General features: G+C 34.8%; 2 protein-coding genes and 2 long non-coding RNA genes across 4 annotated transcripts in view; 2 read left to right on the top strand and 2 right to left on the bottom strand.

The window, feature by feature from the left end:
• The window catches only part of LOC119078732 (alpha-L-iduronidase), a 38,581-nt gene that overhangs the window by 10,765 nt on the left and 1,713 nt on the right, over window positions 1-26,103 (top strand). The window contains exons 3-5 of the mRNA XM_037186415.1: window positions 23,199-23,294; window positions 23,360-23,663; window positions 23,728-24,334. Of these exons, the coding sequence (XP_037042310.1) occupies window positions 23,199-23,294; window positions 23,360-23,663; window positions 23,728-24,334 (1,007 nt within the window). The remainder of the gene's footprint in view (window positions 1-23,198; window positions 23,295-23,359; window positions 23,664-23,727; window positions 24,335-26,103) is intronic.
• LOC119078795 lies at window positions 392-2,665 on the bottom strand. The gene is made up of 3 exons (XR_005088054.1): window positions 2,525-2,665; window positions 1,937-2,002; window positions 392-1,474 (listed from the first exon to the last, which is right to left on the bottom strand). It is a non-coding gene; the product is annotated as an uncharacterized LOC119078795 (long non-coding RNA).
• Window positions 4,334-6,803, bottom strand: LOC119078799. Its single transcript, XR_005088057.1, has 3 exons — window positions 6,679-6,803; window positions 5,937-5,996; window positions 4,334-5,455 (listed from the first exon to the last, which is right to left on the bottom strand). It is a non-coding gene; the product is annotated as an uncharacterized LOC119078799 (long non-coding RNA).
• On the top strand, window positions 15,482-17,688 carry LOC119078772 (Na(+)/H(+) exchange regulatory cofactor NHE-RF1). The gene has a single exon (XM_037186482.1). The coding sequence runs from the start codon at window positions 16,351-16,353 to the stop codon at window positions 17,134-17,136; it is 786 nt and encodes a 261-aa protein (XP_037042377.1). The 5' UTR covers window positions 15,482-16,350; the 3' UTR covers window positions 17,137-17,688.

The raw sequence follows: 26,103 nt of genomic DNA on the forward strand, positions 1-26,103 counted from the left end.
TTTTATTGAATGTTTGGATGATGATGAGAGATTTTTAATAATCAATTAGGATCACGTTTTTTCATTGGATTTCCACTTGACAAAACTATATATTTTTGATATATTTTTGTAAAGTGAATTATCACTTCATTTGACTTATCCGTTCACTCATTTGTGGCTTCTTTAACCTCGTACAGACGGAAAGCACATGACCAGTTTTATTGTCGGGTCTATTACTTCCATCGATCAAAGTTTTTTTAATCTGTTAAATGCATTTTCCTATATCTTATATAAAAGACCATGTTACTCAGAGCTTGTCGTTATTTTTGTCCTAGCTTATCGATAACAGATGTCACGGCAAATGTACATCAATAATCCTGTCTTTTCCGGGGCAACCAAAACAAACAAAAACTTTCCGGTTTCATCGTTTTATTACAGCGATTCTTACATACAATTTTCTTACTCTAAACATCTACAAATCTGGTTACCCAATTACCCGATTGATGTTGAGTTGTAAAATTCAAATGAAAAAAAAACAGATTTTGAACCAACGCCACAAACGCTAAACAACTCGCCCACAACATTTCACACATTCATTCAACTTGCAATCAAATTCTGATTACAAAGGACTTTGTTTGTTGAGATATGAGAGGTGACAGCGCCATCTGTACCATTTCTTTAACAGTGTGCGTCAAACATGTAATACGAGTGCAATATCAATTGTCTCGTTTGTTAAGTCGTATCTGTTGAGTTATATCAATTAGTCCGCTGGTACATTCGAATCCACAGAACAATTGCATAAGATTTATTGATGTATGGATAAAAACGAAAGACGCAGTAAGTCAGTTTGGCGCAGTTGGTTAGCGCGTCGTCTTGGAATGTATTATTATGTGGTGCATGCACAAGTTCAAAATCATGTTAAATTTTTTGTTTTTTTTTTCAAAAAATTTGAAAAACTGAAAATTTAATTAAATAACAAAACTATGCGCTAATTTATCAATTGCAATTTAGCAATTATTTCCATGGCGATTTAGTGTAACCACTTGAAACGATCGGTTTCGCATATGGAAGTTTTAAAAATTGTTGAGCACCTCTCCGTTGGCGTAGTGGTAAAACACTCGTTTCAAGCGTAGAGGTACCCGGGTTCGATTCCCGTGCCGTCTACTGAACCTAGACAGCATGAGAATCGAACTTGGGGGAAATTGTCGATGGTGTGGGTGTGGTAGTGGTGGTAGGCCCTTTCACGGCGGACCAGTGTTGTAGATGTAAGATTGTACATTAATCATGTAGTAGAAATATACTGCTATATGACATACAAGAATACATACATATCGTAGAATGTAAGGACGTACCCATTAACTAGCATATAAGTGTAGATGCTTGTAGTCACTTTCATACTCCAAGCTTTCGGTGTTAGATAGGATATCAAATTGCGACTCTGATTCCGGCGTGATCGTAGACAATTTTTTGCATTTTTTTAATTTTTTTTACATTTCTGAAACAAAACATTAATTGTAAAGTCGAAGATGGTTTTCAAAGTCTGCAACTCTAGCACTCAATCAAATTTTTTTAGTCCGACTACATCAGTTCATCTTAGAAAGAACTTGAGGTTTTTACGATTTTTAAATTGACAGAATTTTGAATTAAATAAGAAAAGTCCAAAAATGATTTTATAGCATCGATTAACAAATATTTCGAGTTTTTAACCAATCTGATTGTATCAAATAAGAAACCAATTCAAATGCCGACCTTTCCTAATGCAATCACCACACAAAAGCCTCCGAATTTCGTTCACGATTTTGTCAGAGAATGTAATGTATCGACAAATCAAACTTTTGTATTTGATGAATAAAAACGGAACAAGATATGAATGTCTTAGAAGTAACTAAGTTAAAGTCAATTGATTGAGGACCAAAAAAATACTCTACAACACCGACTAAATACAAAAAAAAATCACCTTCCGATCACCATTGTGAGAGTGTTTCAACCAAAATATGGCGGAGTTGTTTTGACGCCAAGTATTCTGAAAAATCAATGATTTCACTCGTAACTTTTTACATTTTCATTATATAATGATGCTAAAACATGTAAAATTTCTGAAATTTTCTTTTGTTTACGACCTCTAACATCACTTCGTCGGCCACATGAGAACGATACTTCAAACAAGAAGATTCCACGATCGCGATGTGCTTACCCTTTACAAACGACAGCAAACAACAAATTTCGATCTCTTCCATAAAAATATCGATTTTGCCTGCTGGCACCTTCAATGTTCTTTGTAACTCTAACAGGGCGTTAACCGATCGTGGAAATTCTTGTGTACTCGCAAGTTACTTCATCTGTATGTTTGTAACATTAGTACAGTGTTAAAAATGCTAACACTATTTTCAACTAGTTCTCGCCTTCTTTTAGGCATAGATTATTCATTTGTGCATGCAAAACTTAATGGGACGGAAGCTGGTGAGAAAATATACTGCACAGTGACGGAAAATCCACTTCAAAACACTTTTTCATCGTTTAACATTATGTATTTAACTGCTCTTACCGATTGTGTATAAAATCCAATCCAATGGCTGGCTATATAAAGCCAACCATCAGAGCTTCCTTTACAGCCCAGCAAAATACGTTCGACTTATTTCGCTGCCAAAAACACTCTGAAAAATCAATGATTTACAGCACCCTTATTCAAACAATTTCTCCTTTCTTTGTTGAAAATTTCATAATGCATCTGCGCAGACAGAGTGATACGAAATACGAAATAATTTGTTTTCTTTTTGAATCGGTTCCTATACTAATCGGGGGACTTGTTAGAGGTCGCACAATAATGCCGTTCTCGGAAAATCTACAGAAATGTTTTACAAAAAGTGTTTGTTCAGTTTTGTGTAAACAATGGTCTAAACAAAGGTATTACATGTGCACGTGCAGTGTACACCATCTAAATATTTTCAAAGAGCCAACTACATCACCAAGTCCTAAGTCATTCAAGGTTTCTGTAGACAACTTTTAGGAAAACGTTTTTGCAAAGTGTCCCAATTTGAAAAATTAGAAAATTGGCAAAATTTAGGAGAATATGGAAAAATCTAGAAAAATGTAAAATTTATAAAAAAATGGGAAAATGTTTTCCAAAAAAAAAACACTGCGAGTCAAGACAATACAAAACAATAGTGATCCGGTTGTTGATTTGACCAAGAAAAAGACCGTCCGATCAAACTAAAATGTAAAATAACATCTTCTGTACTCTGCTAAAATATATCGGTCTCCCCTTGGTTTTCCCCTCCATTTTAAATTCTAACGCAATCGTCAAGAATGAAAAACTGTTACAACATAAGAGAAATAACATAAATAACATGGCGAGTTACATATGAAAAGACTTGCAAAGAGTTGCACATTAAAAAAAAGAGTTGCAAATCGGATGGTTTGCCCTTCGGTTGAAACTTAACTATAATGTTCAAACGTCTGAAGTAACCGATTTAACGAATACGTCAATGAAAGGTGTAAGAGATTGAATATCAATTAATTTAATTTAAATAGATATTTACGTCACAAAGACGAAATCGTTGAAAAGTCGAGTTTTCGCGTGAAGTTTGTTGATCCGAGACGAAGCCGAGGTTAATAACCACGCGAAAACGTGACTTATCATGTCCAAGTTACGTAAGATATCTTTCATACCTAGGACCAAAAAAGAGCGACTTCGTAAACAAAATGTACTGTTAAGATGCTGAGGGCACCGAAAAAAATGCTTCATGGATGAAATGAACGGTTTTCGGTGCAGAAGCATGTAAATTTAGTAGCTTAGAACGAAAGTTACATAAAGACATGATTACATAGGGGACTTTTGAAGTAAGTAAAGTAAGAACATCAAGGTGACATTGTAATTTGTCTTACTTTTAGTTTGATGAATGTTTGGATGCTGAATCGGTTATTAGAAGATCTTCAAGTTAGATCATGTTTTTTCATTTGATTTCCTTCTGAAATACACAATTTTCGTCCATAACATATTTTTGTAAAGCGATATATCATTTGACTTGTTCACTCGTTTGCTGCTCCTTTAAAAAACCATTTGTCACTACAAATTTTACGTGAACATTCAACGCCTTTTGTCACAGGTATAAATCAATAATCCTGTCTTTTTCGTGGGAAACAAAACAAACAAAAAAATTTCCGGTTTCATCGTTTTATTACAGCGATCCTTACATACAACTTTCTTGCTCTAAACATCTACAAATTTGGTTTCGGGGCTGTAATAAGTTGCTATGTTAACAATTACCCGATTGATTTTAAGTTGGAAATTTCAAATGATGTGACTTTATGAAAATAATAATTATTTCATTTCATTTATTTATTTCCGTGTCAAAGTGATTAAAATTAACAAAAAATAAAAAATAAAAAAATAAAACAGATTTCGAACCAGCGCCAAAAAATTAAACTTTGATCACCAAACGTACGCGCTAAACAACTCGGCCACCGGAGCTGTGGATTCCATAGTATTCTTATACAACCATTTCACACATGCAACTTGCAATCAAATTCTGATTACAAAAGACTTTGTTTGTTGAGCTATGAGAGGTGACAGCGCCATCTGTGTTATTTCTTTGACCGTGTGCGTCAAACATGTAATACAAGTGCAATATCAATTGTCTCGTTTGTGAAATCGTATCTGTTGAGTTATATAATAGAATTCTCATATACATTGGAATGCAATGAGCGGGGTTGTGATATACACATTTCGCACGTCAAACAATGACCCCAATACTACAATCGAACTTTGATTGGAATTACGTTACAATTACACAGCGCTGAATTTATGTCACCTAACATGTTAAATATGTGCATCCATACATACATGCATAAATCAATTAGTCCGCTGGTACATTCGAATCCACAGAACAATTGCATAGAATTTATTGATGTATGAATAAAAACGAAGAACATCATAAGCCAGTTTGGCACAGTTGGTTAGCGCGTCGTCTTGGAAAGTATTATTATGTGGTGCATGCACGAGTTCAAAATCATGTTAAATTTTTTGTTTTTTTTTTTTCAAATAATTTGAAAAACTAAAAATTTAATTAAATGACAAAACTATGCGATAATTTATCAATTACAATTTAGCAATTATTTCCATTTCGATTTAGTGTATCCCACTTGAAACGATCGGTTTCGCATGTGGAAGTTTTAAAAATTGTTGAAGCACCTCTCCGTTGGCGTAGTGGTAAAACACTCGTTACAAGCGTAGAGGTACCCGGGTTCGATTCCCGTGCTGGCTATTCACAGTAGACAGCATAAGTATCGAGCTTGGGGGAAATTGTCGATGGTGTGGGTGTGGTAGTGGTGGTAGGCCCTCTCATGTCGGACCAGAGCTATAGGTAGATTCCCCAGGAATACACATATCAATAGCACTCGTTAATATTGCACATAACGACTCTGATTCCGACGTGACCGTAGATAATTTCTTGCATTTTTTTTATTTTTTTTATTTCTGAAACAAAACATTAATTATAAAATGAAAGATGGTTTTCAAAAACAAAGTCTGAAACTCTGGCACTCAATCTACTTTTTTTTGTTCCATCTTAGAAAGAACTTGAGATTTTTACGATTCTTAAATTGACAGAATTTTGAACTAAATAAAAAAATCGAAAAATGATTTTGTAGCATCGATTAACAAATATTTCGAATAGATTTGATCAGTCTGAATGACATTCAGTGAATGTCTCAAATGAATGAGAAACAAAATCAAATGTAGACCTTTACAAATGCGAAAAGTTCGACGCTACACAAAGGCGTACGAATTTCGTTCATGAAAATAATTTTATCAGAGAATTGTAATGTATCGACAAATCAAATTTTTGAAATGGATGAACCGGGTATGAATGTCTCAGAAATAACTAAGTTAAAGTCAATTGATTGAGGACCAAAAAAAATTACTCTACAACACCGACTAAATACAAAAAAAAAATCACCTTCCGATCACCATTGTGAGAAATATGGCGGATCTGTTTTGTCGCCTAGTAGGTAGTATTCTGAAAAATCAATGATTTCATCGTATTTTTTACATGTCCATACTCATATTCAAAACATATGCTAAAACAAGCGAAATTCTGGAATTTTCTCGGGTTTTCGACCTCTTACATCAGTACCTATTAGCGAAAATATTTTCACGAATTTTCTCAAATTTTCGTGAATTTTCGCAATTTTTTTTTATTTGAGAATTTTCGAATCACTAATGTAGGCACTGCTTTACATCACCTCGTCGTCCACCGCAAACACTCATATTTCTATTCTATCAAACATGAGAACGATACTTCAAATAAAAAAAAGTAAAAGTAAAAGAACGATCGCGATGAGCTTACACTTTACAAACAACAGCAAACAACAAAATTCGATCTCTTCCATAAAAATATCGATTTGCATGCTGGCACCTTCAATGTTCTTTGTAACTCTAACAGGGCGTTAACCGATCGTGGAAATTATTGTGTAGTTGCAAGTTACTTCATCTGTATGTTTGTAACAGTGCACTGCAGTGTTTAAAATGCTAACACTATTTTCAACTAGTTCTCGCCTTCTTTTAGACATAGATTTGTGCATGCAAAACTTAATGGGACGGAAGCTGATGGTGAGAAAATATACTGCACAGTGACGGAAAATCCACTTCAAAACACTTTTTCAACTTTTTACAACATTAAATTATTTAACTCCTCTTACCGATTGTGTATAAAATCCAATGGCTGGCTATATAAAGCCAACCATCAGAGCTTCCTTTACAGCGCAGCAAAATGCGTTCGACTTATTTCGCTGCCAAAACCACTCTGAGAAATCAATGACTTACAGCACCCTTATTCAAACAATTTCTCCTTTCTTTGTTGAAAATTTCATATTGCATCTGCGCAGACAGAGTGTATACTTTGTGGACTATTACACGAAATAATTTGTTTTCTTTTTGAGTCGGTTCCTATACCTATACTTAATAGGGGTTGCAAAAAAATGTTTTTCTCGGAATATTTACACAAAATTTTTATGAAAAGTTTTTGTTTGTTGATTTTGTGTAAGATAGGTTTTGGTAATTTGTGGAAGAATAAATGACGATTGATTCGGATGAAGAAAACACGTCTAGTTTGATTTAATACAATGACGGAAGTGTATTCAAGTATTTCATAGTTAAAGTACAATGTTTAGCTACTGCTTTACATTCAGCAAAGTATTGTCGCATGTGAATTGATTTACGTCCCAACATCCCCTTTAAATCGATACACAAAGAATATAAAACAAAAATTATTCAAATTTCATACCCAATCCATTGGAGAACAGAAGATGTTTAGGCTTGAAAAGAGATTTCGTCAAAATGTCGGCGATCATTTGATCCGTTCCAATGTGTTGAACGTTAAGATGACCATTTTCGATGTGTTGTCTCACGAAGTGATGTCGGATATCAATGTGTTTTGTTCTTGCGTGATACCCGATTGATTTAGACAGATCTATGGCACTCGTATTGTCGCAATTGATTGTAGTTGATGAGCTCGAGTGACCATCCATCATGAATTCCCTTTCAAATTGGCGAAGCCACAATGCTTCTTGAGATATCGCTGCAAGCGACATGTATTCCGCCTCAGTAGTTGATAAAGCGATTGTTTTCTGTCGTTTGCTGCTCCACGAAATTGCACCATTTTGCTTTAGAAAACAGTAACCTGTGGTAGAACGACGGTCGTCACAGTCATTGGCCCAATCGGCGTCGCAATAGCCGATTATTTCTTGATTTCCATCCTTGGAATATTCGAGTTTCGCTGACATCGTCCCCTTAAGATAACGAAGAATCCGTTTCACGGCAGCCCAATGTGCCTTGCCTGGATTTACGTTGAATTTACTCACGGTGTTAACTGCGTAAGCAATTTCGGGTCGAGTGCCTTGTGCAATGTACAACAATCCACCAACCGCTTCCTGGTACGGGACTTTCGACATTTCGTCGATTTCGTCGGTTGTTTTCGGTGCCATATCCTTGGTCAACTTTTGATTCGGATCGGTAGGGGTGGATACTGGCTTGCAATCGTTCATGTTAAATTTGGCCAGAAGTTCTCTGATGTGTTTCTCCTGGTCCAACCAAATTTTCCCATTTTCTCTATCTCGAGTGATATGAAATCCGACGCAATATTTAGCAGTGCCCAAATCAGTCATTTTGAATCTCGAGCAAAGCTGGTCCTTCAAGTTCCGCTTCACCTTCGCATCATTCGAAAAAATCATCGAGTCGTCCACATGAATTGCCACAAAGTTGATTGATGATCCAGCAATATTGTGATAAACGCATGGGTCGACGTTCGATTGCTTGAATCCAATATCTTTGAAAGCTGCGTCCAATTTACGGTTCCACTCTCTGCTGGCTTGCTTCAGTCCATACATCGCTTTTCTCAATTTGCAAACTTTCTCGCCAACACGGAATTCTTTCGGTTGATTCACGTAAATTTCTTCGCTGATATCTCCTTGAAGAAATGCTGAAACCGCATCCATTTGTTCGATATCCAAATTGTACTGCACCGCCAGTGACATTAAATAACGAATCGAGCTTTGTCGTACCACCGGTGAAAACGTTTGATCATAGTCGATCCCCTCACGCTGTGAATATCCTTTTACGACCAAACGAGCCTTGTGACGAACGATATTGCCATGTACGTCCTTTTTCGTTTTAAAGACCCACTTGACGTCAATTGATTTTCGATTCGCTGGTAAATCCGTTAATTCCCAGGTGCCATTCTCCTGAAGTGAATTAAACTCTTCTTCCATGGCTTTCCTCCATAAATCGCATTCTGGAGAATTCATTGCCGCGCCGACGCTTGTTGGGTCGCCCATTGAATCGGCAGCATATAATCCAACCACTAAACGATCAATTGGTTTCGGTTGCCTCTCGGATCTTCGTAACGTTGGATTCGAGACCACAGTCGTCTCGGCTTCGGTGTCGGACCCATCATCGGTGAAATATTCGTCATTGCTTTCACTCGATTCGGATTGATTTGACTCATTGACTTCAGCAGTTTCGATAGCGTTTGGGCTTAAACCATCTTGTCCCACTGCACTTGAATTGTGATCGGCTGCATCAAAATTCAGAACAACTTTACTGTCATTGTCTGAAATGAGAAACGGATTATTGCGATTCTTTGAAATAAAACAGTTTTCCAGGAAAACCACATCTCGACTCTTTTGACATGATTTCGTCTTTGGATCAACAAAACGGTAACCTTTAGTTTCAGCGCAATATCCCACAAAGATCATCTCCTTTGATTTTGCTTGCCATTTCTTTCGTTTCTCTTTGGGTACATGGACCATTGCCTTGCAACCAAATATTCGGATGTGACTGACATCAGGTATTTCGCCAGACCATACTTCTTCCGGAGTTTTTCCAACAATGCCTCTCGTCGGTGAACGATTGTAAACGTATGCTGCCGTTGCCACTGCTTCAGCCCAAAAACAGGTCGATAGATCTGCTTCGAAAATCATGCACCTCGCCTTTTCGGTTAGCGTTCGGTTCATCCTCTCCGCCATACCATTTTGTTGTGGAGTGTACGTGTTACTGGTTTGGTGTCGAATACCATTGGTTCGGAGATGAGCTTCCAACTCCTCGTTGCAATATTCCAGCCCATTATCGGTTCGGATGATTTTGATTTTGGTGTCCAGCTGATTTTCGACCAACGCTTTGAATTCTGTGAACCGTTGTTTAACCTCTGACTTCGCTTTCAGAAAGTAGACGAAAACGTTTCGTGAAAAATCGTCCACGAAAGTTAAGTAATATTTGGCACCACCAATCGAAGTCGTTTCCATTGGACCACATAAATCTGAATGAACCAATTCCAAAATTGATGTTGCTCTGGTGCCCTTCTTCGGAAAGGGAAACCTGGATTGTTTGCCCTTTAGACACGAAATGCAAGTTGCGTCATCTTTCGACGGTGTAAATTTGATCCCGGTAGCCAAACCATTGTTCAGCTTCAGTAACGATTTCTGATTCAGATGGCCCATCCTCCGATGCCATAATTCATTGTCGTTATTCGTGTCAGCCAAAAAACATTGACCTTTGATGACGTTCAACTTAAAAACATTGTTGACCAACGCTGCCGTAGCGCAAATGTTGCCCTCAGCATCAATTATGCGACATCCACTCTTGTCGAAGTTAACAGTGAATCCTTTCAAAACTAGTTGCGAAACAGACAACAAATTCGCTGATAATTCTGGTACATGTTGCACGTTGTTGATAGAAATTTCATTACTGTCACCACCACAATCCACGTTCATCATCACTTTTCCTGACGCTTTCACTGGTAGCTTTGCATCATTTGCGACGATGATTTCTCTCATTTTCGGTGGCTGTTGTGTCTGCATCCAGTCGTCACGCATTGTAAAATGAGCTGATGCGCCGGAATCCACATACCAATTGTCTCTATCCGATAATCCTCCAGAAAAAACTGCTGAAAACGCCGTAGCTTTCTTCGCACTTTGTAAACTTGTTGACGTTTCACATTTATTCGCCGTGCTCTTCTTATTCGGATTTTTCTTCTGACAAACACTGGCCTTGTGTCCATATTGATTGCACTCAAAACATCTGACCTTATTTTTGATAAACTTATGTTTTGATTGATGCGACGAACGTGACGAGCCAAAAAATGCACTATTCACACTCGAACTTGCACTTTGAACATCCTGCAGAAGCTTAGTTTTGATAACGTCGCCAGTAATGTTTGTTCCGGAATTTTCAATTCCCATTATCATTGGTCCATAATTCTCTGGAAGTCCTGCCAACAGCAACGTTCCGATCCATTCATCGGGTACGGTGAACTTAATTGCATTCAATTTGTGTGCGGTTGAGATTATACGATTTACAAAATCTTCCATGGAATCGCAATCTTCCAATTTCGTTGTGATTAAAGTACGTAGTAAGCTGACACGACGACTCAAACCAGAGTCATCAAACGTTTCTGCCAGTTTGTCCCAAACTTGCTTTGCAGTTTCGCATCCTTGAATGTGAACGTAGTTAACCTCATCCAATAGTAAAATTATTTTTGTCTTTGCCTTGGAGATTTTCTTTGCGTCCGTTTCAGTGCCCAGGATGCACTTTTCCAATTCTTCGTGTTCAAGATAAGTTTTCACTGCAAATTGCCACGTACAGTAATTCTCCCTTCCAATTAATTTCTTTATCGCTGGTAAATTGTTGTTCGACGACATGACTTTCGTTTGCCCGGAGAAAATTACGGTTTTCGTTAGCAAAACACAATTTACGGAAATTAATCGTTTTAAATGCAAAACTATCCACGTGAATACGTTCTTCAATTATCGTAGGTGCTGATGACCATAACCTTTTGGTAATTTGTGGAAGAATAAATGACGATTGATTCGGATGAAGAAAACACGTCTAGTTTGATTTAATACAATGACGGAAGTGTATTCAAGTATTTCATAGTTAAAGTACAATGTTTAGCTACTGCTTTACATTCAGCAAAGTATTGTCGCATGTGAATTGATTTACGTCCCAACAATAGGGAAAGGTATATACAAAAACTAAACAAATTTACTACGTGTGCAGTGTGCACCATCGAAATATTTTCAAATAGCTAACTGCATCAGCAAATCCTAAGTCATTCAAGGTTTCTGACAAGTATTCGCAGACTACGTGTGTGAAAACTTTTTTCCAAAATTTCTAAAAGAATCTTTTGAGAAAATTGTGGTAAAATTCAATAAAATAATGGAAAAGTGTTTTCCCAAAAATAGTCAGTGCAAGTCAAGACAATACATAAACATAGTGTGATCCGGTTGTTGATTTGACCAAGAGACAGACCGTCTGATCAAACTAAAATGTAGAAAACCTTCTGCTGTACTCTGTTAAAATATATCGGTTTCCCCTTGGTTTTCCCCTCCATTTGAAAACTTCTTGAACGATTCGTAACGACAACCGATAGACAAAGTCAAATTTATCAATTCAGATGACTGAAATCTGCAGTGTCATGCCCAAGGCAGATTTTTTCAAAAACTCTAACAATCAACAAAAACCGAAAATTTAAACCAAAAATTGTGCGTTCCGTTCAACCATTCCCGGTGAAAAAGAATCTCTTACATCGACCAATTATACTGAACTAAAACAAACGCACGGTAACACTCCAATTAAAGATGTCAATGCTTAACATAGTGATGGCTATTAATTGAGATCGTTAATTATGTTCAATGATTACACGGTTCGACTATTTAGGCATGTTGATTGTCAAATTAACATTTTTCACGCTTCATGTTTCCGTTTATCGTATATAACAAAAATAACAGACTTATCGACACGGAAAATTGTTTGTTTTATCGCTATAAGTTATTTGTAAATCAGCAGCGTCAAACGGATTATAATTATAATATTTCGACTTTTGGCTACTTTTGCTTCTGTCCTACATCGGTTTAATCTCCAATCTCTACATCCGACTCTTTCATCTTGTCTTTTGCATTAAATTAAGTGCATGAGCCATGCCTTCCACATAATATACCTAAAATCATCTGAAAACACATTCAACCGTTCAAATAAATATAATCAATTCATATAACAACAAAGTGCTAATTTGCAATTTAATCAGCGTTCCATTTTAAATCTTTCACAGAGCTAATCGCAAACGTAAAATACGAGAATGAAAAAAAAATCTTTATTCAAATCATTCAAATGTATATAAAAGATCAGTTCGAAGATCCAGTCAAAGATGAAGGTAATGTGTTTCTTATTATTAGATGGTTTTTTTTGTCATCTTCCGTTTGGAGCGAGAGTATAGTAAGTATGTATATATACAGTACATGTGTGTATACATTACCGTCTAATGCATACACGAACATAAGTCTCTTGATTTTTTTATGTTTTCGTTGTAACGTAGGTTACATATAATAAGAACATGTAATCTTAACAAAATGTGCAATCAAGTGAAAATAAATAAGACACACAGTCATACACTGCATGGACTGTATACGTGCTTTTGGTTCGAAAATAAATTCTGATCTAACAAACCTTCTAGCAACGACTATTGATCTGTTCATGACCTAATGGTAATGATTTCTTTCCTAGTAAAGACTTAAGTAAAATCTACTGAAGTAATAGATTCTGTATAAGACGTTAGGCGACACTTTCCACAAAAGATGTTGCAGATGGGCTTGTCGTTCGGAAAAGATTAACTGAATTTTTCAAATATTTTTTCTCTTCGTTTTGAATATCGAAAATTCTAACGAAATTCAAAATCAATATAAAAAGGTGTCGATGGGAGAAATTTTTTTTCCGGAATTTTAATGCGAATATTATTCATATAAATCACAAAATTTGAGTTTGGTATTTAGATTCAACGTGTTAAATGGTTACCCGCACACACACACACATGGGGAATTTATCTTAATGCTGGTTTATTTCTCGTATTTTCCATTTGTTTTTCCATATCAACAAAAAAGCATTTTTAAGTAGCGTTACGGTGATTGAATGAATGATTCGAAGAAATGCATTATCAAGTGAATTCGTCACATTTAAATTGTTATTAGGTCTGTAAGTATAGATGTAGTCATTGAATCGGCAGCTGAGGTTGACTAGTCGATTAGTTTCAATTGATTTTTGCAAAAAATTAGATCGTACAATGAACTACTTACTTCTTTCAAGTCTTTCAAAAAATGAATATGGATGCTTAAAAAGGGATCGTTCATTAATTACTTAACGCTTTTTCAGTGCTGCCATCACAACTGAATCTTTAATAACTTCAAAAATATGAACTATACTAAGTTGAGATTATGTTCTTGCCCCAATACACCCTTCTAAATGAGGAGTAGAACATAATTTTAACGTCATAAAGTGTGTATTTATCGAGTGGTTCATACGCAATAATTATGATGGCAGCACTGAAAAAGCGTAACATAGTTCAGGGATGATGCCATAAACCCCAGTCTTATCAATGTTTCGGTATATAAGTGAAATGGGACAAAGTGTTAAGTTCTTCTAAATTTGAACGAATATTCCTGCAGAGCAGATTCCTTTATTGTAGTTACAACACATGCTGTAGTGAAATCGATTCTCTAACCTCCCGAGTTTCAGTCTCTAAAGTCACAAAAGTGATAGTCTTCGACATACCAATTCGTAGCATGTGATAGTGAGATGATAAAAGAAATTATGCTCTCTAGGTCTATAGGCCCTTTCGTTGATACTTCGAACGGGTATGTCATCTGTTATCAACACCGTCGACTAAGATAAGCAATCAGCTCTGTATAATGTGATACCATAGACCAAATTTTCTGTTACAACCAATGAAGTGATAGATTTTACATTGCACTGTTGAAAATACTTCGATCGAAAGTAGCAATTGGCTCTACATTAACATAGACCATAATAATGTAGAAATGAGAACATACTTACCAAGCTAACTCATTACTAAATATTTACCAAATCTACTGACAAAATTACACTCTCACTGAAGTGTCTGCAACAGCAGCTCTTTCACTAGTAGTGAGTTATTCGTTTATTCACGAATGATAAGTGCACTATATCATAAACAATAATAGCATGAACATCAGCTGATATAGGACCAGCTGTTGCGAATTCTGCACTCCATTGAAATTTAACGAGTGTATAATGAAACTAGCCAGGAACTATAATTCTCTTTTGCTTTGTTGAGAAATTAAAAACAAATCCCAACCAACTTACGGAAATTATGAAATTTACTGATCAAAGATTCCCATTAATAAGCCCTGTAAGTAGATGCAATCACTGATTGCCTACCAGAAGGGCAAAAATTCAATTTTGATGTAACAAATCTATGATGGAACGCGACATGGTATCATTAGTATGAACTTCAGGTTAACTACAATTTGGTGTCTACAATAATTGATTGAATTTAGCTAGAAAGACCAAAGGTTCAGGGTTTTCCAGTGAAAATTCGAGAAAACTGAAGGAAAAATTTCCTAAAAAATAGTCGCTGGAGTTCTCTAATAAAATGTTAATCAGTTTGGTGTTTGGAATCAGGGATTTGTTAAACTCATTGTGTAAGTGAACAATAGTGAATGACGTCCTAGCGTTGCGCTTACCTTCGCCGTACATAAATTATTTTACTAATACAACCATCGGGAAATTAGGAAAATTTCCTACGTACTTGTTTAGGACTTTGTATTTCGCAACCCTCACATTCGACATAAAGTAAAAGCTTCCAAACGAACATTGATCACTGAGTAGTGACAAGATTTTCTTGAGGATTTTTTTCAACAACTTTCCAAACTACTCCAAAATGCTAACACTATCAAACAAGGACGTAATCTACTATTATGCCTGTAAAATACGATTCTTCTAGTATGTGACGCAATGGTCAATTTGTCTTATTGTTGAAAGTACTGGTAACAACAGGTGAGCATTCATTTATTTTTATTGTTACTACTGCAATGGATTTACCTCAGAGGCTGATATTTTGTTTCATTAATGGTGTTGCATTTACTTCCACACAAAACCATTACGATTTTTTTCTCCCATACAAAGACAACTTTATTTGACCTACCTGTTGAAGGTTGGTTTGACTGTATTGTTTTGTGTGATGTGCTGTTGATAACAATTTCGATTTCGAGCTCGTGAAAGAAACAAGTGTTTTCACATTATAACTGCCATCGAATGGAATCATCTTCCAAATAAAGTTTTTTTTTTAACAAAAATTTTCGCCAATCAAATTTTTTTACGATAATTTGGGAACTGTGTGCTAATGAAAATATAGAAAAAAAAAACATTTCGTTTGAAACGTATCGACACCAGTATCGACTAACACCGTCTTAATATTGGAAACGTTGTATACTTTCCATTTCGTTGTGGAATTGATGAACAATTTTTTGTTTTTGTGTCCATTTACTTGAAAGCCGTATACGGTTTCATGTGCTACGTTTGTTCGTTCGGTGAATATTTCGGAAGATAGACAGTAATTACGTGTATATTATACCTGGAAAATAATAATAAAAAAAAACTTTTGTTGTTTTTCCATCCACATATGTGCTGCTGAAGCTGTGTAACCGTAGTCACTAGTGTGTGTCACATGTGCTTAGATCATTTTTTCATCGAAACTAGCATTAATTTTTGTGGAGAATAATAATGATCGTGTAATGAAATATCTATTGCGCGAGGAGTGTTGCTCATGCGATAAAAATTAAAAAAAAAGAAAAAATTTTAATTTGAAATTTTGAAATCGTAAAAATCAATTAATTTCGAGTGTGCTGTGCTGTGTGTTAAACAAACAATTTGATTTTGATCAAACACACACAAAAAACCCAATTCATTTTACAAAACGTTAAATTCAACAAGTGGTTCGCTGGAAGTTATTCAAATTTACGTGACAATTGATTGTTAAATAGAAATTGGTGGAAAAATATTTAAAAAAAATGTCGAAAACAGAAAATGGAATTGTGCACACCTCTAGACTGTGTCACGTGATCAAAGTGGACGATTTCGATGGATATGGTTTCAATTTGCACGCAGAAAAGGGCAAACAAGGACAATATATCGGTAAAGTGGACGACGGTTCACCAGCCGAACGGTCTGGTCTGAAACAAGGCGATCGAATCATCGAAGTGAATGGCGTTAACATTGGCAATGAAACTCACAAACAGGTGGTTCAACGAATCAAGGCCATTGCTTCCGAAGTTCAATTACTCGTTGTCGATCCAGCAGTTCCGGTAAACAAAGACAATCGCATCATCGAACAAACAAACGGCTCTTCGACCACAGTCGGCATAGACACCCCAGATAATGTTAATAGTAAAATTAAAACATCGCCGCCATCGTCGCCCACTAAAATCACCGAATCGAAACCCAGTCCGGACATAGTCATCCAAACCGTTTCAACGCCATCATCACCAAAAGATCCAAAGGACGATCATAGTGTGACCAGCGGCAACAATAGCAGTACATCATCGCCGCCCGTCAGTATCGAAACAACGGAAACGCGATCGATGCCATCCGCATCGTCGGTCCAGTCGACGCCCGAACCGACGCCGCCGGTGAAGCAATCCGATCAGAATGGCAGTGCTACCAAATCGTCTCATGGGTTAAATTTGAATATGACTGCAGCTGAACTGCGGGCAAAATTGGCCGCAAAGAAAAAATTCGATCCGAAAAATGATTCGGTTGATCTACGAAAGAAATTCGAAATCGTTCAGAAATTATAAAAAAAAAATTTAATTAAATATGCAAAAATGATGATGAAGCTGTGTAGAATTTTTAATCAAACTGGTTTGGCTCTATATAGTGAGTTTATGATATACTACATATATAATGGTACACACAACTTGCGTTTTTAGCTTCTTTTTTTCGTGTTTCTTTTTCTTATTCTTTTAAAACATTTATATAAATATTTCGTCTTACTTGAGCCAGCCCCGTGCTTGCATGTGTTGGTTTCAAAAATATAATACAAAAAAAAGAATTCAAAAAAATAATTAAAAAATTTCGTCAAGTTTGTTTGGTTTGGTTTCTTGACAAATTAAATTTCAAGACATCATCTCTCATGTGTCGTTTTCATTTATTTGTTATTTATTTGTATGCATGTTAAACTACACCGCAGTATAAATAAATAAAATAAAAATTCTACCAGGCCCGAGAGTGCGAACGTGTAAACATCACCTTTTTCTTATCACTTTGAAAAATTATAAAAAAAATATAATTTGTAAATTTTTGTTGTCGCATAGTCGCATTCTGTAGATAAAAAGTAAAAAAAAAATAATTTTTTGTTGTTTTTCTCGATTGTAATTGAATGATATGCTTAAGACGTGTTAAAACTATGTACAGCAAAGTTAATATTACCAGCGCACACAGTTTGTTATTACATTTGTTTTTGGAAAATTATAAATAAAATTTACACACAAAAAAAACAACCTGTTGGGAAACACCGCATTCATATTATCAAAATGTTCACACAATGAATAATAATTAATTAAATATTTGTTTCCTTGCCAAAATATAAATAAATTTAAATAAAAATGTACATTTTATTGAAGAAGAAAAAAACGCTGTGACTTTCGTGTGTTATGGATGTGATTTTCGTTGTTTGAATTCCCAAGGAAAACCTTTTTTTGCATTTGCACAACATCAATATAATCATGATTCATGATTCATGCAAATTTCAAACAAGGCTATTGGCATATTGTTGTCGTTCAGTTTTATCGCTTTTTTTCTCTCTCTCCGTCTCACCAACCGATATTTTTATTTACACTGTATGCCAGGGTCTATTTGTGAGAAATTAGTTTCTTGAATTTTCTTGATTTTCTCGAAGATTTTCTAAGTTTCTCGATTATTCTGCAAATCGAGAATAAATTTCTTTATTTTCTCGTATTTACCGAAAATCGAAAAAATCATTTCTGGAAAATTGAGATAAGCAAGAAAATTTGAGAAATTAGTTTCTTATTTGCCGTGATTCTGTTGAAGTTTTTCGATTTTTCCTTTTCCTGGAAATCAAGAGAAAATCAAGAAAATCAAGAAATTAAAGAAAATGATCTCTGGATTTTGTGAAATTTTTCTTGGATTTTTGTTGAATTGTACGAATCACAGAAAAATTGGAAAATTCCAGAAAATGATTTCTGGAAAACTCTTTTATGAGAACAATTTCTTGAATTTTCTCGTTTTTTATTTAAATTTAAAGAATTTCAGAAAACGTAAAAAATTTTAAAGTCTTTTCTGGTCAATTCTTAGGTATTTCTGGATTTTCTTGGAAAAATCTTGAGTTTCTGGAATTTTCTCTTTCATTGATTTTACAAAATGTGAACTTTCTTAAAACTAGTCCCTGGCCACGCGGCTTTTCTTATGCAACATCGACAATAGATTATAAAGCACCGCAAATACTAAAAAAACAACTTTTTCGTCAACAACAAAAAAATTCTCTTTTTCTTGAACAATTAGGTTTTGATGATGCAAATGATTTTCTATTATTTAAAGCTTTTTTTCGTTTTGAAATTTATCGAACGTTTTGTTGCACTTTAGCATTCATAAAGAGTTTAGTCATAGTTTCGATATTGAAATTATCGGCTAATAATTCTTGGACAATTATAACATGAATTATAACAGTTATAACAGTAGGGACGTATATAAAATCACACTATCTTTTTCGATGTAAGAGAATTACTCAATTAGAAAATACCCATTGAAATTGTAATATATGTTAAATGCCTTACCTATATTTTATGATTCTAAACTGTTTTCAAATGATATCTGTACATATCTTTTTCGTATAAAAAGTGTAGTCATTTGCGTAGTGTATTTATACACGAAGCTTAACGTAGCTTAGCTAATGATTTTGATCAACGGTTTGCCATTCTTGATTGATTCTGTGCAGCTATAAATTCCAGATCTTAAGTTTTCAAAAAACCTCATTGGCGGCAATTTCTTGTAGAACACATTTCAATAACAATGAACAATGAAATACATACTTAAAGATCAAAATGTTTACTTGGTTTGTACTCATTAGCTTTTAGGGTTACATATTGACTAAAGATGTTTGGTTTGCCATTAAAATACATAGAAATGATAACAGAGGGCGTTGCTGCTGCCTCACCGGATAGAATACGTATGACGACATTTTTGAATAAAAAAAATTGAAACCTATGGCTCCGGCTGTCAAAGAAATGTGGTTACGTCCAAGGTTCTGAAAGAACAGGTTAAGACACCCACGAGGGCGGCTGACACACAAATTTTGACAAATAGATGCTATTTATTGAACATACTCATTACAGATTGTTTGAAATGTCAACTTGAAAAAAAAAAATTAGTTTTTATCAGGTTGACATTTCAAACAATGTGTATTGAGTATGTTCAATAAATAGCATCTATTTGTCAAAATTTGTGTGTCACCGCCTTCGTGATCAACTCAGATGTGTCTTAACCTGTTCTTTCAGAAACTTGGTTACGTCATCATCAGATAAATGATAACAGAGGGCGTTGCTGCCGCGCAGTGCCATCTGTCATAATTTTTCTGCTAAAATAATAATGCATGTAAAGGAACGAGACAACTATATAAAACGTTGATGTTGATTGCATTTTAGATAGTTTGCGGTAAAATACAATAATTTCGGTTTGGTTCCAACTGAACCGATAATTTCGGTTTGAGTCAAACCGAATCGAAATTTTCGGTTCGGTTTGAACCAAACCGAAATTATCGGATTTTTGGATAACCGACTCAGCTCTGAATACCATTTCAGGGACATGAACCTCTTTCTCAATTTTTCTATACAACCGAGTGATAAACGCTTTTTAGGCACTAGGTGTGAAGATTGTCGCTCGAGGTCGTAGGCTGAGTGTGACAATACACATCGTGTGCCTAAGCAAGCATTTATCAACGTTTTTCGCAATAAAGGCAACGGAAAATCATAATTTTCGTCATTTGTTGCGAAAACGTCGTTTTTGGTACTGACGATAATAATATGACGCTTTTCGTCACTCATTTCCGTGTCAAAAAGCTCGATTTTGATGATTACGAATCAATTTATGGTCTTCAGTAATAACAGTGTTCCTTCGTTTTGGAATAAATGTTTAATAAATAAAAATTTTAGGGCTTGAATCAAGATCATCAACAATATATTTCTCGAAATTAAATATGAAACAATTAAGTTTTTTCAAAAAAAATACCGATCCACCATTCATACTAACTGATTATTTATATTCTTCGTCCTCCTCGGGGACATACGTGAAGGCTTCTTTTAAAGCAGCTCGATCAAGGCCGTTAAGTTGACCACATGCGATGCATATTTCAATATTTAAACCATCCGAATCAGAGAGGCCAGCCACTCTTGGTAAATATCCAGATGATTCGTTACCGTCGGGATAAATAATGTAATTTCCATCGCATGCGCGACTAACGATTTGCACCAGAGTATTGTTTGCAAAGCACTTCGTGCAAGACTTGTTCATTGTAACAGTTTGTATTCCACTGATTTCACAATGTGTATAATGGAATAACGTTTTGGATTAAGAAATGAGTAAGAAATAGGAAACATAAACAATAACAGAGCTTTATTTTAAGTGTCACGGATGTCACTTTTATAAAAGCTCTGAACATATCTTGGAATAATTCGTTTAATATCATGATCGAAATTGGTGGCATTTTCGAATAACCAACATGATTCATGCAAATTTCAAACAAGGCTATTGGTATATTGTTGTCGTTGAGTTTTATCGCTTTTTTTTCTCTCTCGTTCTGTCTCACCATCCGATATTTTTATTTACACTAAACAGCCCCGCTTCATCGAGGCTGTTTAATTTACACTGTATGCCAGGGTCTATTTGTGAGAAATTAGTTTATTGAATTTTCTTGATTTTCTCGAAGATTTTGTAAGTTTCTCGATATTTCTGCAAATCGAGAATAAATTTCCTCGTATTTACCGAAAATCGAAAAAATCATTTCTGGAAAATTGAAGAAAATTGAGATAAGCAAGAAAATTTGAGAAATTGTTTTCTTATTTGCCGTGATTATGTTGAAGTTTTTCGATTTTTCTTTTTTCTGGAAATCGAGCAAGAACGGATAAATTCGAGAAAATCAATTCAAAATTACTCGAGAAAACCAAGGAAATTTGTGTAATTTTTCGTGGATTTTCTTGATTCTTGTTGAATTGTACTATAATCTCAGAAAAAGTGGAAAATTCTAGGAAATGATTTCTGGAAAATTCTTTTATGAGCACAATTTATTGAATTTTCTTGATTCTCTCGTTTTTTTCTTAAATTTAAAGAAAACGTGAAAAATTTGAGAAAGTCTTTTCTGGAAAATTCTTAAGTTTTTTTTGGATTTTCTTGGAAAAATCTTGAGTTTCTGGAATTTTCTCAAATTTCATTGATTTTACAAAATGTGAACTTTCTTAAATATAGTCCCTGACCACACGGCTTTTTTTATGCAACATCGACAATAGATTATAAAGCACCGCAAATACAAAAAAAAAACAACTTTTTTCGTCAACAACAAAAAAATTCTTTTTTTTTTCTTGAACAATTAGGTTTTGATGATGCAAATGATTTTCTATTATTTAAAGCTTTTTTTTCGTTTGGAAATTTATCGAACGTTTTGTTGCACTTTAGCATTCATAAAGAGTTTAGTCATAGTTTCGATATTGAAATTATCGGCTAATAATTCATGGACAATTATAACAGTTATAACAGTAGGGACGTATATAAAATCACACTAGCAAAATGTTTTATCTTTTTCGATGGAAGACAATTACTCAATTAGAAAATACCCATGGAAATCATAATGTATATGCTTTTTTTACCTACATAGTGATTCTAAACTATTTTCAAATCATATCTCTACCGTATAAAAAGTGTAGTCATTTGCGTAGTGTAATTATATTCGGATTTGATTTTTATTTATTGTAGCCACATAATAAACGAGAGATAAACGAGCAATTCTTACAATAATTATCATTGCGGTAGAAAAGCTTAACGTGGCTTTGCTAATGATTTAGATCAAGAATATGTGTCACAAAGTGGACACATAGGGTGTGTCAGTTTTTCTTTTTGAAACTGTTATTTAGATTTTGAAACAGTGATAAATGTTTCGTTAGACAATAGATCTACAGATTGTATATAGAGGCTGTAGGTCGAGTTTGAGTTTAACGGGATCGAAAGACTATATGACTTGATATTTCAGGTCACGAATTTTTATGAGTAAACTTAATCTGACCTGACCATCTGACCTGATACCTGTCATGCCAGGTTCCAGGGTGACCTGGAATTTAAAAAAAAAATTCTTCAAAATTGTAAAAAATCTAGCTAACTTTTATATTGAAGGTACAGGTCATTTTACGACAGGTCAAAGCTATCAAATCAGATTCAGGTTGACCTGACTTGGTCAGAGCCTTAACAGAATCATCTCTGCTTTTCTAATCTTTCGTGACTGAATTTTAACCGCACTATGTAGATTTTAGTACGCAAAATCCAAGTTTAGCTGGAGGTATACTTCAATAATTTCAATTAATCACAATTAGACTTTCATAAAAGCTTTAGCATTAAGCTGTCACAAAATGTAAACGTATCTTAGGTCTGTTACTTCTTTGTTTAGAATATGGTCTAATGTTAAGTGCAAAATCTATTACTTCATTTGTTGTAACATAGTGCTATAAAAGACCGAATTATACATATATTGATAATTCGTTTATTTTTCTCGCAACTGTCGACAGCAGATGACTAACCGTATATGTACCAGGTACAGTTCATATGTACGTGAATTTTGATTATCGGCCGTTTTTTATTCTAGAACGATATGGACTGTCCTCCATCAAAAAATGGAAGTTTGAAACCTGGAACGAACCTGATCTTAGACAATACAACACATTGAATTACACTCTTGTTGGTAAGTAATGTTTTTGGGGCAACGAAATGTGATTCCAATTTTATATGATTACGACTAAACTTAAGATTACGAGGACTACATTCATGGTGTTCGGGAAGGTCTTGACAATGCCAGTGTAACATACAATAATCATAGGTTTCTACTTTACGGACCAGCCGGACTTTTCAAAAATACCGAAACGCATCATTTGTGTTGGGGAATCATTGACAAATGCAATTCAAATTTGAGTCTGTGTCCATTCGATCTTATATCGTATCATCGTAAGGGCGAGGGAAAAGCGGCAGATATTACAGACGCAACATTGGATCTGTTGCTGAACAACATTTATGTTAAATTTCCGAATTTGAAAACTATGAAAATATCCAACAGGTTGGATTTAATAAATCGTCATGCCTGCGAAGCAAGAAGAAAATTTTCTCATTTGATTTTACAGTGAAGCAGATCCAACAACCGGTTGGTCGAAACCATTACCTATGAATGCAGACGTTAGATATGCCGTCACTTTAGTCAATATCGTTCTACTGCATTGGAATGCGAAATATCATAACATTTTACCGACACTCGATTCAATCAGTCACGATAATGCATTCATAAGTTATCATCCGTACGAGTTTTACCAGCGAACATTACTGGCTCTGTTCCAATTGAATAATACAAATCCAATAGAAACGCAATTCATTGAAAAGCCTGTGTATGCAGCCATTGGTATGCTGGGTAATCTAGGTGCGTTTGCAGGAGATTTAAACAATAATTCCGAAAATGGTACGATGGCACTCTGGACAGTTTCACATCCTAATGAGTCGCTATTTTTGTGCGGTATCATCGCTGCGGAATCGAAATTAATGAATGATCGATGGAAAGTAGTTGATGTTAATGTTGCGATGATTGTAACCGATTACAAATATGATGATGCGGAAAAGTACGTTGGTTTGATCGAGTATTTGGAAGGCAATGTTACCGATCCAGTTTCTTTATGGAAATCATTTGGCAAACCATCATATCCAAATGCAGCGGAACGACAAATTATGAGAAAATCGCAGGTAAAAGTAAAATTATCTTAACTAATTGCGTTGCCTGTTTTAGTTGAACAATTCAGTAAATATTTTAGTTAGCAATTTGTGCAGCCTATAGTTATAGGTAGACTCTTTGGAATTTACAGCATTTTACAAATGGAATGTCGGAATTGAATGCTTTAGAAATGACCTTATTCGCTGTTTAATTCAGTAATTACATTTAACATTTAATGAAGAGAATTAAAAATGTTAAATAGTTAATTCACACATTAAAAGATCACTTTAAAGATAAACTTAGTTTTTTGCTGTGTAAATATAACTTCGAATGGAAGTTTTACTTATAGAAAGTCAACGGAGCAACAATAAAGCGGTGTAAAGCTCAAACAAGAACTTTGAAGATAGCATTATTAACATTTTAAAAATGACAATCGTATCCGGTATAATAATAACCAAATCTGGCATTTCTGTTGTATAAAGTATATCAATTAGTATTTCACACAAAATCTTGTACTTCTTTTCTTTTAACATTCATTTTGCTATATAAGATCATTAACTGTTGGGCAGGGCCTATTATTTGGGAATCGATTTTGGGAATATTTGGGAATATTTGGGAATATTTGGGAATATTTGTGAATTTTGGGAATATTTGGGAATATTTGGGAATATTTGGGAATATTTGGGAATTTTGGGAATTAATTCCCAAATAATATGCCCTGGTTGGGCATTTCTTAGATTTTTCATTGCTGATGTTGATAACAGATGATCACTAACTTTCTATCACTCCGTTCGATGAAATGAAATGAAAGCCTCCCACGCCACCTAAAATCTCCTATAACTCTTAAAATTTTAAAATTGCTTCTAAAATCTCCAAAATCTCCTAAAACTTCTAAAATGAAACTTCGAAAATCTGTTTAAACTCCTATAAATCAGGATCAAGATCACTAAAATCAGTGGATGAGTAAACATTAAGTGTTGCTTCATTCTGCTTTCAGATACTGCCAATCCACATGATTTTCGTAAAATATTTTTTCTAGAGAAACTATTTCGAACAGCTTTTTATTTAGCTCGATCATATTTTCAAATATCTAGTAGTGCAGTTGATAAGGGCCACTTTTATGAAAACGCATACACCCGCATATAGGCTGAACTATCATTAAAGTAGGTAGAGTTATCAATAAGGAACCCACTGATAATGTGATCTATCTTTAAGAAGGGTAGCCCAGCTTTTATACGAGTGTAAACGTTTTCATAAAAGTGGTCCTTATCAACTACACTATAGGAAAACCTTCCCGTCCTGGATTCCAGTTGTAATTACCTTTTAAATTAGCTATCACAATCACATGTCGACATACTGTCAGTCACTTTTATCAAAATTTTAATTTTTGTATGTAAGAATAGGCAGGCAAGTGCCTAAAATAACAAAAAGAAATTTTTTCGAAAGGTCAAGTGCGAATAGTACTCTAAATATTTAAAAAAACATATTTGAAATTTAACAAACGAAAACTTCTAAAAATCTCCTAAAACATAAGTCTAAAAACCTCCTAAACCCCTTCCATAGGAGGATTTTTAAAGCGTGGGAGGCTTGGTACATGCATGCTCATTTACATAACAAGTATCAATAGTAAGTAACGAATCTATGGGAGAATGGGAGAAATCAATGAAAATGGACACGAGAATAACTTTTTTTATCGAGCCCCTGAGCGAGGAACTCATCATTACCATAGACAACTATCCGTTTTTACTTGAATTTTGACAGCATGAAATAATGTGCGATTTATGTCCCTAGGGAAACACTG

Source organism: Bradysia coprophila, unplaced genomic scaffold, assembly GCF_014529535.1.
Source record: "Bradysia coprophila strain Holo2 unplaced genomic scaffold, BU_Bcop_v1 contig_297, whole genome shotgun sequence".
In the NCBI taxonomy this organism is placed as follows: Eukaryota; Metazoa; Arthropoda; class Insecta; order Diptera; family Sciaridae; genus Bradysia; species Bradysia coprophila.

Excerpts from the sequence above, each read along its gene's own strand:
- LOC119078772 (XM_037186482.1), top strand. The coding sequence starts at position 16,351 with ATGTCGAAAACAGAAAATGGAATTGTGCACACCTCTAGACTGTGTCAC.